The 15,078-nt window shown below is 48.5% G+C and overlaps 1 protein-coding gene across 5 annotated transcripts in view; it reads left to right on the top strand.

The window, feature by feature from the left end:
- LOC144502880 (unconventional myosin-XVIIIb-like) overlaps positions 1-15,078 on the top strand; it is a 363,270-nt gene that overhangs the window by 143,236 nt on the left and 204,956 nt on the right. For all 5 annotated transcript variants that reach the window (XM_078227267.1, XM_078227266.1, XM_078227270.1 and 2 more), the window contains 2 exons: positions 20-212; positions 4,184-4,264. In XM_078227267.1, the coding sequence (XP_078083393.1) occupies positions 20-212; positions 4,184-4,264 (274 nt within the window). The remainder of the gene's footprint in view (positions 1-19; positions 213-4,183; positions 4,265-15,078) is intronic.

Below are 15,078 nucleotides of genomic sequence, written 5' to 3'. Positions count from 1 at the left end.
CTGTCTCTACATTCCTCAGGTCCGTCTCTTCCCAACAGTTGGCACTGACGTCAATCATGGTGGTGGACACGCCCGGATTTCAGAATCCACGCCACGGAAACAGCGAGAGAGCGGCAACGTTCGAGGAGATGTGTCACAACTATGTGCACGAGAGGCTACAGATGCTCTTTCACGAGCGCACCCTTGTATCTCAGCTGGATAGATTCAAGGAGGTAATGTCTCTATAACTACATGTCTTCTTTCTATTTGCCCTGGTGAAGTTTGTTAGATCTTTTGGAATGATGTGGAGATGCCGGCGTTGGACTGGGGTGAACACAGTAAGAGTTTTAACAACACCAGGTTAAAGTCCAACAGGTTTATTTGGTAGCAAATACTATTTGCTACCAAATAAACCTGTTGGACTTTAACCTGGTGTTGTTAAAACTCTTACTGAGATCGTTTGGAAGCCATGAATTTTGCCAAATTGGTTAGATTTCTATGGATTGCCCTTTAACTTTGGATATTTATTGTTAGTAATCTTTAGCAAAGACTGAGATACAGGGGACAGAAGTGGAATGTGGAGATTTTTCACTGGCGGGACGTGGGAGGCAGTAGAATGTTCTGAGGAGTTCTGATCCCATGGAGAGGATTGCAGGATAGCATCCAGACATCTTAAGATCTAAACGTATATGCAAAATATGAATCAACAACATTATTCCAAGATAAATTATGGGAATAGCGGGATACGGGGTTTTAAAAAAAAATTTCACCTCCATCCTGCATTTTAGAACATTGAAACATTTTAAAACATTGTTTTCTGTTTCTTTGGGAAAGATGGGATCAGGCTATTGAGTTGGATGAACAGCCATGATCATCAGAGAGTGGTGGGTGCCTGGAACGCGCTGCCAGAGAAGGTGGTGGAAACAGGCACAATAGCAACATTTAGGAAGCATTTGGATGGATGCATGAATAGGGAGGGAATAGAGGGATACGGACTGAGTAAGGGCAGAAGGTTTTTGTTAGTTTAGTTAGGGCATCATGATCGGCACAGGCTTGGAGGGCCGAAGGGCCTGTTCCTGTGCTGTACTATTCTTTGTTCTCTGCTCTTTGAATGGTGGAGCAGGCTAAAAGGGCTGAATGGCCTACTCCTGTTCCTGTTTTCTATGTTTGTATGTTGATAAAAGCTCACCCACTTTCCCATCAAAGTTATGAAACACAAATTTAGAATTAGTGCAAGGAAGGTGAGCTATGTATAAAGAGTGATCAATATTTTGAAAGGACTCTGAGTAAGATGGTGAAGGTACAAAGCAACAGGAAGTGATTTAAGCACCGTTAGGCTCTGTGGTGGGCATCTGAAGGTTGTTGTAGACGGATGAGTTAAAGTGGATTGTCTTGTGAGCTTGTGGCCGACAGCCCGATTGCAATCGGGTAAATTCTCGTTAATATTCAGAAGTGCACTTTATTTGTTGAAGCCCTGCATTAATTACATCAGTGCTGTTCAGTTGGAACGTTGTCTGATTGGCACAGCAGACGGATTCAGTTGATAGCTCCGACACTGACATTGTGAATGGATAGAATGGTGCTTGCTGGCTGGCACAGATACGATGGGCTGATGGGCCTCTTTCTGCGCTGTAAGCTCTATGACTCTATGAGAAGGGATGGAGAATGTTTGAAAGGTAAAGATGGGCGAGGAAATCATGCACACGTGGGAATCAGCTTCTGAGGGACATCAAACTACTGAGGTCGAGAAGAGTGCAGAGAGGAACGGGATCTTTGGAATGGTTTCATGAATGCAAGTTGGAGCAGAAAGGAAAAGCAGGGAAAAGTGTGGGCTTATTGAGTTGGGAATTGATGAATGTTTGTAAGTGTAACGGGTAATCATACGGGTAAATTCTAAATATCCATTTTCAGGAATCGTGAATTGTGGATGCTATAAATCTTCTGAACAGTGTTATGATCCAGGTCAGAAACACCAAGGTATTTTCTGAAGTCAGCCTAGGCCATAGGTTTTGCAATTTGAATTTGACTCGGATAAACATACGGGGGTGGGGTGGGGGTGGGGGAGGGGAGGTGGGGGGGTGGAGGGGGGATTCTCCCAGCCTGCTGTGCTGCTCGAGTAGAGAGCCGGGTGACTCAAGCAGAGGCTGTGTAGCAGGCTTCCTGCAGGGGGCCACGGCCTCCGCGTGTCTTCGGCTGCTGGATTTCCGCCGATGTCAGCTCACTGCCAGAAATCGGCACGGAGCTGAATAAATTATTTGAGTCCCATTAGCGGGCCCAGGACTGAAGTTTCCAGGCCCGCTAGCCTCTCCCGCCCCCCGCAAGGAGTGTTTCACTCCAGTGGGGTTTACAACAGCTCCCCATTAGTTGGGAGCCAGTGGCCCGACCCCGCTGGAGTGAAGGGGGGCCATGGAGGCCCCCCAGATGGTCGGGGGTAAGGGGTTGGTGCCCCTGTGCATTGACAGCTTGGCAGTGCCAGTCTGGCCCCCTGGCATTGCCCAAGGGGCAAAGTGGCAATGTCCGGGAGGCACCTTGGCACTGCCTAACGGGCATCTGGCAGTGCCGAGGTGGGGGAGAGAGATCATGGCAGGCCAATAATGGTGGGGGAGAGAGATCGTGGCAGGTCGGAGGGCTGGGGGAGGGTTGGGGCCCAGACACATCCGGAAGACCAGTGATCTGGTGTTGAGGGGTTCTGCAGGCCAGCTTTGTGGGATCATGGGGCTGGCCAGCGATCAGGAGGCCGGCAGTGCGGGACCACTGCGCATGCGCTGATCTCAACGATGATACATCGGTGCCTGCGCAGTGACCCGCTCAGCGCTATGCTGCCGGCCTCTCCAGCGGGAATAGGCCCTGTCCACTGAATTTCAGCGTGATTCACCCTGAGGCACTCTGCAGTGCACAGAGTGTGGGAGATACATTTTGAAAATCCAGCTGAAAAAATCATTGGGATTTACTCCAGTTTTTACATGAATTTGACACTTAGAATTTTTTTGGCAGAATCCCACTCATGATATTGCACTGCAGGTATGATTCAAATGACCCACAAGGGAGTTTTTATCAAACAAAGTTTATTTCAGAATACATTTAACACATAGAAAGAAAATTAGCAATAACTTTTATCAATTACAAGCAAGGCAAAAAAGACAACTATGATATTGTATAAAGCTTAACAGCTAAATGCACTGTTCCAATACACCAAACCTCCTTATAAACATACACCGGCCCCAGGTTTAGCACAGAAAATAAGAATGCTCATATAGTTTTGCAGCTCAGCAATACCTGCTGTGAATCAATCCTTTGGATAGAATGGAAACGCTGCCTTCTCCGTTCTGGAAATCCCAGCACCTCGAGGTCGAGATGAAGGCACTGCTGACCTCCAACTTTAAGCCCTCAAACCACTTACAGCAAAACTTTCACTCCAGGATGGCAAGAATACTGCTTCCGAGATAGCAGAATTTTTAATAACAGGGAGAGAGAGACACTGGCCGGAATTCTCCCATCCCTCCCGCTGCTGGAATTTTAGCGGCCACGTTGCAGACAACGTGAAATCCCATTGACGTTCAGGCAGGAATTTCTGTCTTTCAGACAGCGCGGCCTAGAATTCCACCCACTGTCTTTCAGTCTGGATTCCACACAGCTTCTAATTAAGGCTGAAAGTGAATCCTTGGGTTCCTCTGTGAAGGAATCACCTGACTTTGACTTGTCAGTCAATCTTCCCACCACACTTCCAAAGGTCGAAAACTCCTAGAAAGTGCATTAGGCCCAGAGTAAAAATAAACAAAACTCCATTTAAACCATTTAAGCAGCAATAAAAAGACATCTAAGCAGGCAGCCATTGCCACAATAAAAAAACAAAGTAATAACAAACTGCAGAGAACATGATTTTATAAAAACATTCTTAAAGGCACAGTACCGTCGCAATAGTATCAAATTGTCAAGCAGCTAAAGGAACCAATAGCTGTTTGTACTTTCTTCTTTGTGTTCATATTTATATTGGTTATTTGAACCAATCAGAATAATGACTTTTTTTTGTAACAAGGCCACTTTTTAAAATTGTTGTGTCACTTGTTATTTGCACACAATAATGGATCAGGCTACTAGAAAATGGATAACCTGACTCCTTTGTCACAATCGATGATTTTAGACATTTCAAGCAGTGAAAATGGCTGAAGGTGATTAAATTTACTGTTTTAATCTTGCTCAACAGGAAAAAGTTCAGGTGACCTTTGACATGGCCGAAACTCTTCCAGCATCTACGGTGTCCGTCATCGACCAAACGTCAACCCAGGTAAACAAAGTTCGAGGGCTTCCGGTAGGATCCAAAAAGATTAATCTGGAACATTGGTACTGATGTGATGAGAGACATCTCGGGGGCTGGGCAGACTGATCTGCCTCTGAGATTGGAATCCATGCAGTAGCTGTGAGGGGCCAAACATGAGACCTCGGAGCAGGAGTGGGCAGTTCAGCCCCTCGAGCCTGTTCCGCCATTCAATATGATCATGGCTGATCTCATCTCAGCCTCATCTCCACCTTCCTGCCCACTCCCATAACCCTTTATCCCGCTACTAATTAAGAACCTATCTATCTTCTCAAGTTTAATGTTCTGGTGTCCACAGCACTCTGGGGTAGAGAACTCCACAGATTCATGACGCTTTGAATAAAGTAATTCCTCCTCATTTCTGTTTAAATCTGCCACCTCTTAGCCCAAACCTACAGCCTCTCATTCTAGAATGTCCAACAAGGGGAAACATCCACTCTATGTCTACCCTGTCAATCCTTGTTAGCATCTTATATACCTTAATTAGATCTCCTCTCATTCTTCTAAATTCCAGTGAGTATAGGCCTAAACTACTCAATCTCTTCATAAAACAAGCAAACATCATTCATAACCTCATACCTTCTAATTCTGGATATGTATACCCATTTTCTTACCTTCGATTTGAGTGAGAACCAGTCTTAATTGTGGTATTATAAAACTTTAAGTATGTCCTCACGCTAAAAAAGCCTCAAAACATATAACTGAACAATAAGCAATGAAAAAAATACACACAAACAAATACTGGGTGTGTTCTCGGTGAGGCCACCAAAGAGAAGAGGAAGAGAAATTTTTGGAGATTCTTGAAGCTCGGGGAAAGATGACAAAGCAGAGCGGTTGGGAGAAGGAAGCCCAGAAAACTGGAGTTAAGCGACAGAAGGATTAACCTCTGGTCGCAGAGCTGGGAGCAAGTATTTGGATCAAAGGAACAGCTCAGGAGGATTGCTGAGATAGGATGGACACCTACTGAGTTAGCTGGAGAAGTACAGCCATTAAGGCAACAGCATTTCAAAGCAAAATTACAACTATGAATTCGGCTTGTGTATCAAAATATGCCAATGGCCTCTATCTGTTTTTGAATTCATTTTAAAACGTAATTGAAAGGGGGGGCGGGGGGAGTTAATCCTGTCTCGCCCTGCCACAGAAATCATAGAGGGCGGGACAAGACATTGCAAAGATTCGTTGACCTTTTCCAGTCTTGGGGCAAGTGCGGCCAGAAAATCCCGCCCCAGGTGATTGATTGTCATGGTGACTTTAGTGCCTTTGGTGGGAATAATTCTTGCTCGCTTCCTCATGACGTTCTCCTGACATCATAGGGTTTGTGTTCTGGGGCAATTGATTTAAGGGCAGTTGATGGAGGAATGGCCGGTAGAAAGTGGCTATTTCCTACATTTTACCTTGCCAATTATCTACCGCTGTATAAATGGAAGCTCGTGCTTTCTTGCACTGAAATGCTAGTTTAGTTGTCATTGGCTGATGTTCTGGGCCCAGCAATCAGAAACCAAGGGACCAGGGCCTGAGATGTTACAACCAGCCGGCACACTGGCTTGCCGATCCCTTTTCTGATGTCTGGCATTTTTACTGATGGGGGTTTGAGGCTTGGGAAGACTTCCACGAGGAATGCAGACAATTAGGCTCATTAGGAGCCTTGTCAGAGATTGGTAATGGAGGCTGACTGGGAATTTTCCAGCTGCCCTCCAGTTCCCTGTTATAGCAGGGGGCGGGGCAGATCAATCGCCTGGGGGTCTACAACCCAATCAATGCCCCAGGTTCTACCTTCCATCCCTGGGTGACACTGCGGTCAAAGGTCACCCTGCAGAGGGGCTCCTTCTCTCAGTCTCATTGGTGGCCGAGCTGCGTCTGGTCTTTTACTACTGAAGTTTTTAAGCAATGGGGTTGGAAGAAGTCGTCACTGAGGCTCGCTCCCAATTATTTTTAAATCTATTTCTTAAAAATTCATTTGTGGGACATTGCCCATCCCTAGTTGTCCTTGTTCAGAGGGCAGTGGAGAGTCAATCAATATGTCATCTCTGGAGTCATGTGTAGGCCAGACCAGGTAAGGATGGCAGATTTCCTTCCCTAAAGGACATTAGTGAACCAGGTGGGTTTTTCCGACAATGGTTTCATGGTCATCAGTAGATTCTTAATTCCAGATATCTTTTATTGAATTCAAATTCCACCACCTGCTATGGTGGGATTCGAACCTGGAACATTCACTGAGCTTCTGGATTAATAGTCTAGCAATAACACCAGTAGGCCATCGCCTCCCCATCTTATCTTATACTGCAACCGGTGGGTAGGGGAGGCTGGGAGGCTGCTGACTGGCCCTCCAGTGTCAAGGGCAACCACTCTGTCCTTAATTGGACAAGAATCTATCTCCGTGCCAATTGAAGATCTTGACTTCAGTCAGTTTCCCATCGAAGGTGGGTTTGGGATCTGAAAACAGTACACACTCCTGATTCCCGTCTCCTTGGGGAACATCTGCTCCGTAGTGTTGGGATCAGTTGGGATTGAATAGATCATGGGCTAATCTTGGAGAGAGCAGGGGATCAATTCCATGTGAAGAATTACACCTCCAAACTGAGCTGCAATCTACAACTGAATGAGATGTTCATTATTGAACACGTGGGGAGGTCAATGCAGTGCCTTACACCATCACCACACAATGCCTTTCTGTAACTCAGTTCTGATTGCTTGAGGTAGTGGCACTACAGCTGTTGATGAAGAATTTATTCATTGAAACACCCTCCTGTTTTGAGAGAAACAGAGACTGAACAAGATCTTATTTTGTAAGATCTACCAAAGGAAATGTGGAAACACTATGTAGCACCAAACCGTTTAGAGAGCCTTCGACACAAGGAGAATGGGGGACAACCCGGACAATTTAAACTGCAATGTATTTACTGAAAGAACGGCGTAACCTAAAGCTCCCCCCCCCCCAACCCCCACTTCCACCCACCTCCCCTACTCTCCAGCGCTTTACTTAGTTGGTTAACAATGTGAGAATGTGTTAGTGATGAAGGAACGGCTGCTTTACGCACTCTCCTCTCCTTGGGGATTATATGGACACATGAATTGAGGATGAGGTTTCACAGCGGATGACTAAAGGGAGAACATTCATCAGTCCGGTTCACACCACAAATCCCAGATGTGAAAGGACAGCGCACTAATCATTGAGTCCCATGATTAACGATGCGACAGGCAGCTTTCTGATGGCATAATGAGGAAATGCATCACCCAGCGTGGTACTGAGTTAATCAGAGGTATAAGGGGCACAGCTTTGATCCCTTATCCGCACTGAGTTAGTTAATGAATCTCACTCAGGGCAATGAGTTGTCAGGAGGATGAGAGGGAAGCCTATCCACCATCTACAAGGCACAAGTCAGGAGTGTGATGGAATACTCCCCACTTGCCTGGGGAGTTTAGCTTCAACACTCAAGAAACTTGACACCATCCAGGACAAAGCAGCCCGCATCGACAAACATCCACTCCCTCCACCACCGACGCTCAGTAACAGCAGTGTGTACTATCTACAAGATGTACTGCAGCAATTCACCAAAGATCCTTAGACAGCACCTTCCAAACCCACGACCACTTCCATCTAGAAGGACAAGGGCAGCAAATACATGGGAACACCACCACCTGCAAGTTCCCCTCCAGGCCACTCACCATCCTGACTTGGAAATATATCGCCGTTCTTCAGAGTCGCTGGGTCAAAATCCTGGATTTCCCTCCCTAACGGCATTGTGGGTCAACCCACAGAACGTGGACTGCAGCGATTCAAGAAGGCAGCTCACCACCACCTCCTCAAGAGCAACTAGGAATGGGCAATGAATGCTGGCCAGCCAGCGATGCCCATGTCCCACAAACAAATGAAGAAAAAGCCAAGCCTTTGGGGGGATGGTAAAGGGGAAGAGAAATCAGCTCAAGCCCAGGCTTTTGATTGGAGTCGTGCTAATAGAATGTATGTCTGAGAATGCCAAGTGCTGAAAGGACTGGGTTCAATCACATTGTAAGGAGTCTCACAACACAAGGTTAAAGTCCAACAGGTTTATTAGGTAGCAAAAGCCACTAGCTTTCGGAGCGCTGCTCCTTCGTCAGGTGAGTGGGAGTTCTGTTCACAAATAGGGCATATAAAGACACAAACTCAATTTACAAAATAATGATTGGAATGCGAGTCTTCACAGCTAATCAAGTCTTAAAGGTACAGACAATGTGAGTGGAGAGAGCGGTAAGCACAGGTTAAAGAGATGTGTACTGTCTCCAGACAGGACAGTTAGTGAGATTTTGCAAGTCCAGGCAAGTCGTGGGGGTTACAGATAGTGTGACATGAACCCAAGATCCCGGTTGAAGCCGTCCTCATGTGTGCGGAACTTGGCTATCAGTCTCTGCTCAGCGACTCTGCGTTGTCGTGTGTCGTGAAGGTCGCCTTGGAGAACGCTTACCCGAAGATCATAGGCCGAATGCCCGTGACTGCTGAAGTGTTCCCCAACAGGAAGAGAACACTCTTGCCTGGTGATTGTCGAGCGGTGTTCATTCATCCGTTGTCGTAGCGTCTGCACGGTCTCCCCAATGTACCATGCCTCGGGACATCCTTTCCTGCAGCGTATCAGGTAGACAATGTTGGCCGAGTTGCAAGAGTATATACTGTGTACCTGGTGGATGGTGTTCTCACGTGAGATGATGGCATCCGTGTCGACAATCCGGCACGTCTTGCAGAGGTTGCTGTGGCAGGGTTGTGTGGTGTCGTGGTCACTGTTCTCCTGAAGGCTGGGTAGTTTTCTGCGGACAATGGTCTGTTTGAGGTTGTGCGGTTGTTTGAAGGCAAGAAGTGGGGGTGTGGGGATGGCCTTGGCGTGATGTTCGTCTTCATCAATGACATGTTGAAGGCTCCGGAGGAGATGTCGTAGCTTCTCCGCTCCGGGGAAGTACTGGACGACAAAGGGTACTCTGTCCACTGCGTCCCGTGTTTGTCTTCTGAGGAGGTCGGTGCGGTTTTTCGCTGTGGCGCGTCACAATTGTTGATCGATGAGTCGAGCACCATATCCTGTTCTTATGAGGGCATCTTTCAGCGTCTGGAGGTGTCCGTTGCGATCCTCCTCATCTGAGCAAATCCTGTGTGTACGGAGGGCTTGTCCATAGGGGATGGCTTCTTTAACAATCACATTAACATAGCCACTCATCGTCCAGCCTCACACATCGCGGCTCACATCTACAGCCCAGCAAAAGGCCTCAGGTGGAATTTTCTCTCTTTGTCAGTGTCCGGTTCTGACTGAAAGCCGGCATGTTTCTATCCAGCGGCACAGCCCAGTTTCGAGACCAGATGTTTTGGCATTGACTGGGCGTGCTTGACGCCCTCAGTCTGGCGGGGTGGGGCAGAGCCTGGTAGAGCAGGCAAGGCTGCTCCACGGAGATCGGGACACCATTATTAAAGCATGCCAAAATCAGTACGGAACGTGAATGCCCCCCAGCCCCTCAACACGGATAAGGTGACCACCTTCACAAGCATCACCTTCCCTCCACCCTCGTCCATCCACAGCACAAGCAACGGGGCTTCCCCCACATACCACAACACCAACATCGCACCACTCCCTCTCGCAGGCAGAGGACCCACCTCCCCCCTCCACACTACCCCCAAACAGCACAGTCTCAGGGCCCAGCCCCTCTCCACACCACGCCCTTCCACTGCATTCTCAGATCCCACACCCCCCCTTATCTCCCACACGAGGCACAGTACCCCCCCGCCTTCCCACCCACCACTGCAGTTTCAAGGGCACACCCCCCCCCGCCCCCCCCTTGTATCAGCCTCCCCAACACGTAAAGACAACCACTCCAATGGAGCTCCCCAGTGAGCCTACCTGGGTATCTCTCCCTGGCATAGGGTGGCACCACCAGATGGCATGTTCCTCTCCCCTCAGGGAACGCATTTACTTTGGCATCTCCAACGGGATCCCCTCGAATATTTTCCACCTTCATAAAGCTGTGGTGAACCTCACTGATGTGATGTGAATACTAAGTGAGGAGGGACCATGTGGGCGGAGGGGGGGACCTCATGGGCGGAGGGGGAGATCATGTGGGTGGAGGGGGGAGACCATGTAGGCAGAGGGGGGGAATCATGTGGGTGGAGGGAGGACCATGTGGGTGGAGGGGGGATCATGTGGGTGGAGGGGGGATCATGTGGGCGGAGGGGGGATCATGTGGGCGGAGGGGGGATCATGTGGGCGGAGGGGGGATCATGTGGGCGGAGGGGGGATCATGGAGGCGGAGTGGGGGATCATGTGGGCAGAGGGGGCTCAAATTAATGAGGTTCTCACCCGTTGTGGGCAGAACCTTGGTTATGACATCAGCAAAGGCTGTGGGAAATGGGGAAACACGATCTCACTGGTGAGAATGGCGTTTCCCGACTCTCGCAAAACTTTGCGCCCACGTCGCTGTTCTGGCTGACGGCTAACGCGGGCATGACATCTCCCCTGACACCTTTCGGATGGAAGGCTTGAGGATTGTGAGGTAGAATCGTGATACCTGCCAATGGTCCCTGCACTGGCTCAAACCACAGAACAAACTGCAGCTCAGCAAGTTCCGCATCTGTTAAAATCCTTAAGGCAAACTTTGAAGAGTGGTGTTCCAGTTCTCCCAACTTCATACTTGACAACAATTGGGACACAAACTACTCTGTGGAGACACTCATTTAGAGCGGACCCAGCAGGGAAAAAACGGAAATTGCTGGACAAACTCAGCAGGGTGGACGGTATCTGTGGAGAGAAAAGCAGAATTACTCAGCAGGATTTTCCTCCCTCTCTGTGGCGTGTTTAGTGGCGGCGGGAGTCTGTGCACCGCTTGTCGGTGGTGGGATCTTCCGATCCCGCCATTGTCAATAGGGCTTCCCGGTGAATGCACCCTTGACCACCGGGGAAACTGTGCCATTGGCGGGACTGTAAAATCCCACCAGTGTAAATGGCAGCAAGATTTCAGCAAATGTTTCAGGTCCATAACCTTTCATCGGAATGAGGAAAAGTTGGAGATGTAATACAGTTTAAGCGAGGGGCGGGTGGGACAAAAACAAAAGAAAATTCTGTGATGGGGGGTTGGTGGTACAGTGGCACGATGGTTAGCACTGCTGCCTCACAGCGCCAGGGACCTGGGCTCAATTCCCGTCTTGGGTCACTGTCAGTATGGAGTTTGCACGTTCTCCCCGTGTCTGTGTGGGTTTCCTCCGGGTGCTCTGGTTTCCTCCCACAGTGTGGTGGTTAGGTGCATTGGCCTAGCTAAATTCTCCCTCAGTGTACCCAAACAGGTGCCGGAATGTAGTGACTAGGGAATTTTCACAGTAACTTCATTGCAGTGTTAATGTAAGCCTACTGTGACACTAATAAATAAACTTAACTTAGGAGAGATTAAATGACAGAAAGGTTAGTTATGAGGTAGCACTTGAATCGGACATGATCGGACATCATATGACCAGAGGTCACATGATTGAAATCACCAGATGTTGCGCAGGCAGACATCCCATGATCAAACCTCTGGAGATACATCTGGTGAGAGTTAGCAACCCTGACGTGGGGTAAAATCTTCTTGAGGAGTCGGAGATGTTGCCTGCCAGTGGAAGAGCTGGCAAGAGAGCCGTGCTGCCTCTTTTCGGGAAGGCCTGGTGAACCACTAGCCAATCAGGCAGTGACGAGGCGGCAGGTGGGCCACCCACTGAGCGCTGCCAGCCAATCAGAGACCAGCGTCTCTTGTGCTCAGCACCGCCACAAGGGAGATGGTGGCTGCTGCAGGAAAAGCCCCAATCAGAGTCCCAGGATTGCAGAGTGACCCACGTTACAGGTAAATAATGTTTTGTTTTATTCATTCGTGGGACATGGGCATCACTGGTTGGGCAACATTTATTGCCCATCCCTGGTTGCCCTTGTTCAGAAGGCAGTTGAGAGCCGACCACATTGCTGTGGCTCTGGAGTTACATGGTGGCCAGGCCAAATAAGGACAGCAGATTTCCTTCCCTAAAGGACATTACTGAACCAGATGGATTTTTCCGACAATGGTTTCATGGTCATCAGTAGATTCTTAATTCCAGATATTTTTTATTGAATACAAATTCCACCATCTGCCGTGGTGGGAAGTGAACCTGGGTCTCCAGAACATTAGCTGAGTTTCTGGATTAATAGTCTAGCGATAATACCATTAGGCCATCGCCACCCCTATGGTGGGCTGCATGAGTGGAGGGGTGGGGGTTGCAATGGATGGAGGAAATCATAGTATCCTTACAGTGCAGAAGGAGGCCATTCGGCCCTTTGAGTCTGCACTGACTCTCAGGTCAGAACATCTTACCCAGACCCTATCCCTGTAACCCCTAACATTTACCCCACTAATTCCCCTAACCCTACACATCATGGGCCACTAAAAGGCAATTTAATATGGCCGATCCACCTAACCCACACGTCTTTGAACTGTGGGAGGAAACCGGAGCACCCAGAGGAAACCCACGCAGACACGGGTAGAACATGCAAACTCCACACAGTCACCCAAGACCAGAATTGAACCCGGGTCGCTGGTGCTGTGCGGAAGCAGTGGTAACCACTGTGCCACCGTGCAACCCTGGTGGCGGTATTGTGGGCAGAGGTGTGTAGGGAGATTGGCAATAAGGGCAGTCAGGTGGCGTTCAGCGGCTCCCCCCCCCCCCCTTCCTGATATTCAGTCCCATTGTTAAGCCTTTGATGATGAGACTCCCTCCCCAGGGTGGGCTTTGGGAGGGGCAGTGGGGGTGGGGGGATGACAAGCTGGCAGCATAGTTTTAGCTGTCCTTTTTTGGTGACCGGGCCCACCCGCAGCTGGATCAATCCCAGCACCAATAGGGCAAAGCTTTTAACTGGCCATAATTGGTCATTTATGTGCCTCAACAGATGGTGTGGCAGGAAGTTCATGGATGGGCCTTACTGCCCAGGACTTGCTTCTGTCTGAGGCAGGGAGGTGGCAGGGGAACACCACTGTCTTGTCGAATTACCATGTCTTTCCTGTCTCCAAGCTCTTCACCGTAGCAAGAGCAGAATATTCCACCCATGGAGTGCTCAGATAATACCCCTTTGGTGTCAAATAAATGACACCATTTCAGAGGAGGCATAGAAACATAGAAGATAGGAGCAGGAGGAGGCATTTGGCCCTTCAAACCTGCTCTGCCATTCATCACGATCATGGGCTGATCGTAGAGTCATAGAGGTTTACAGCATGGAAACAGGCCCTTCGGCCCAACTTGTCCATGCCACCCTTTTTAAAAAATCCCTAAGCTAGTCCCAATTGCCCGCATTTGGCCCATATCCCTCTATACTCATCTTGCCCATGTAAATGTCTAAATGCTTCTTAAAAGACAAAATTGTGCCCGCCTTTATTACTACCTCTGGCAACTTGTTCCAGACACTCACCACCCTGTGTGAAGAAATTGCCCCTCTGGACACTTTTGTATCTCTCCCCTCTCACCTTAAACCAATGCCCTCTAGTTTTAGACCACTACCTTTGGGAAAAGATATTGACTATCTCGCTGATCTATGCCCCTGATCATTTTATAGATCTCTATAAGGTCACCCCTCAGCCTTCTACGCTCCAGAGAAAAAAGTCCCAGTCTATTCAGCCTCTCCTGATATCTCAAACCATCAAGTCCCGGTAGCATCCTAATAAATCTTTTCTGCACTCTTTCTAGTTTAATAATATCATTTCTATAATAGGGTGACCAGAACTGTACACAGCATTCCAAGTGTGGCCTTACCAATGTCTTGTACAACTTCAACAAGACGTTCCAACTCCTGTATTCAATGTTCTGACCAATGAACCAAGCATGCCAAATGCCTTCTTCACCACTCTGTCCATCTGTGACTCCACTTTCAAAGAGCTACGAACCTGTACCCCTAGATCTCTTTGCTCTGTCACTCTCCCCAACGCTCTACCATTAGGGCGGCACGGTAGCACAGTGGTTAGCACTGCTGCTTCACAGCTCCAGGGTCCTGGGTTCGATTCCTGGCTTGGGTCACTGTCTGTGTGGAGTTTGCACATTCTCCTCATGTCTGCGTGGGTTTCCTCCAGGTGCTCCGGTTTCCTCCACAGTCCAAAGATGTGCAGGTTAGGTTGATTGGCCATGCTAAAATTGCCCCTTCGTGTCCTGAGATGCGTAGGTTAGAGGGATTAGTGGGTAAAATATGTAGGGGTATGGGGGTAGGGCCTGGGCGGGATTGTGGTCGGTGCAGACTCGATGGGCCAATTGGCCTCTTTCTGCACTGTAGGGTTTCTATGATTAACTGAGTAAGTCCTGCCCTGGTTCAATGTACCAAAATGAATCACCTCGCATTTATCTAAATTAAACTCCATCTGCCATTCGTCAGCCCACTGGCCCAATTGATCAAGATCCCATTGCAATCAGAGATAACCTTCTTCACTGTCCACTATGCCATCAATCTTGGTATCATCTGCAAACTTACTAACCATGCCTCCTATATTCTCATCCAAATCATTGATGTAAAATGACAATTAACAGTGGACCCAGCACTGATCCCTGAGGCACACCGCTGGTCACAGGCCTCCAGTTTGAAAAACAATCCCCTTCAACTACCCTCTGGCTTCTGTCTTTCAAGCCAATTTTGTATCCATTTAGCAACCTCACCCTGGATCCCGTGAGATCATCCAACTCAATAGCCTAATCCTGCTTTCTCCCCAGAACCCTTGATCCCGTTTGCCCCAAGTGCTATATCCAGCTGCCTCTTGAATACATTCAATGTTTTGGCATCAACTACTTCCTGTGGAAATGA

This window comes from Mustelus asterias, chromosome 13, assembly GCF_964213995.1.
Source record: "Mustelus asterias chromosome 13, sMusAst1.hap1.1, whole genome shotgun sequence".
In the NCBI taxonomy this organism is placed as follows: domain Eukaryota; kingdom Metazoa; phylum Chordata; class Chondrichthyes; order Carcharhiniformes; family Triakidae; genus Mustelus; species Mustelus asterias.
This window is presented reverse-complemented; position numbering and strand designations above follow the sequence as displayed.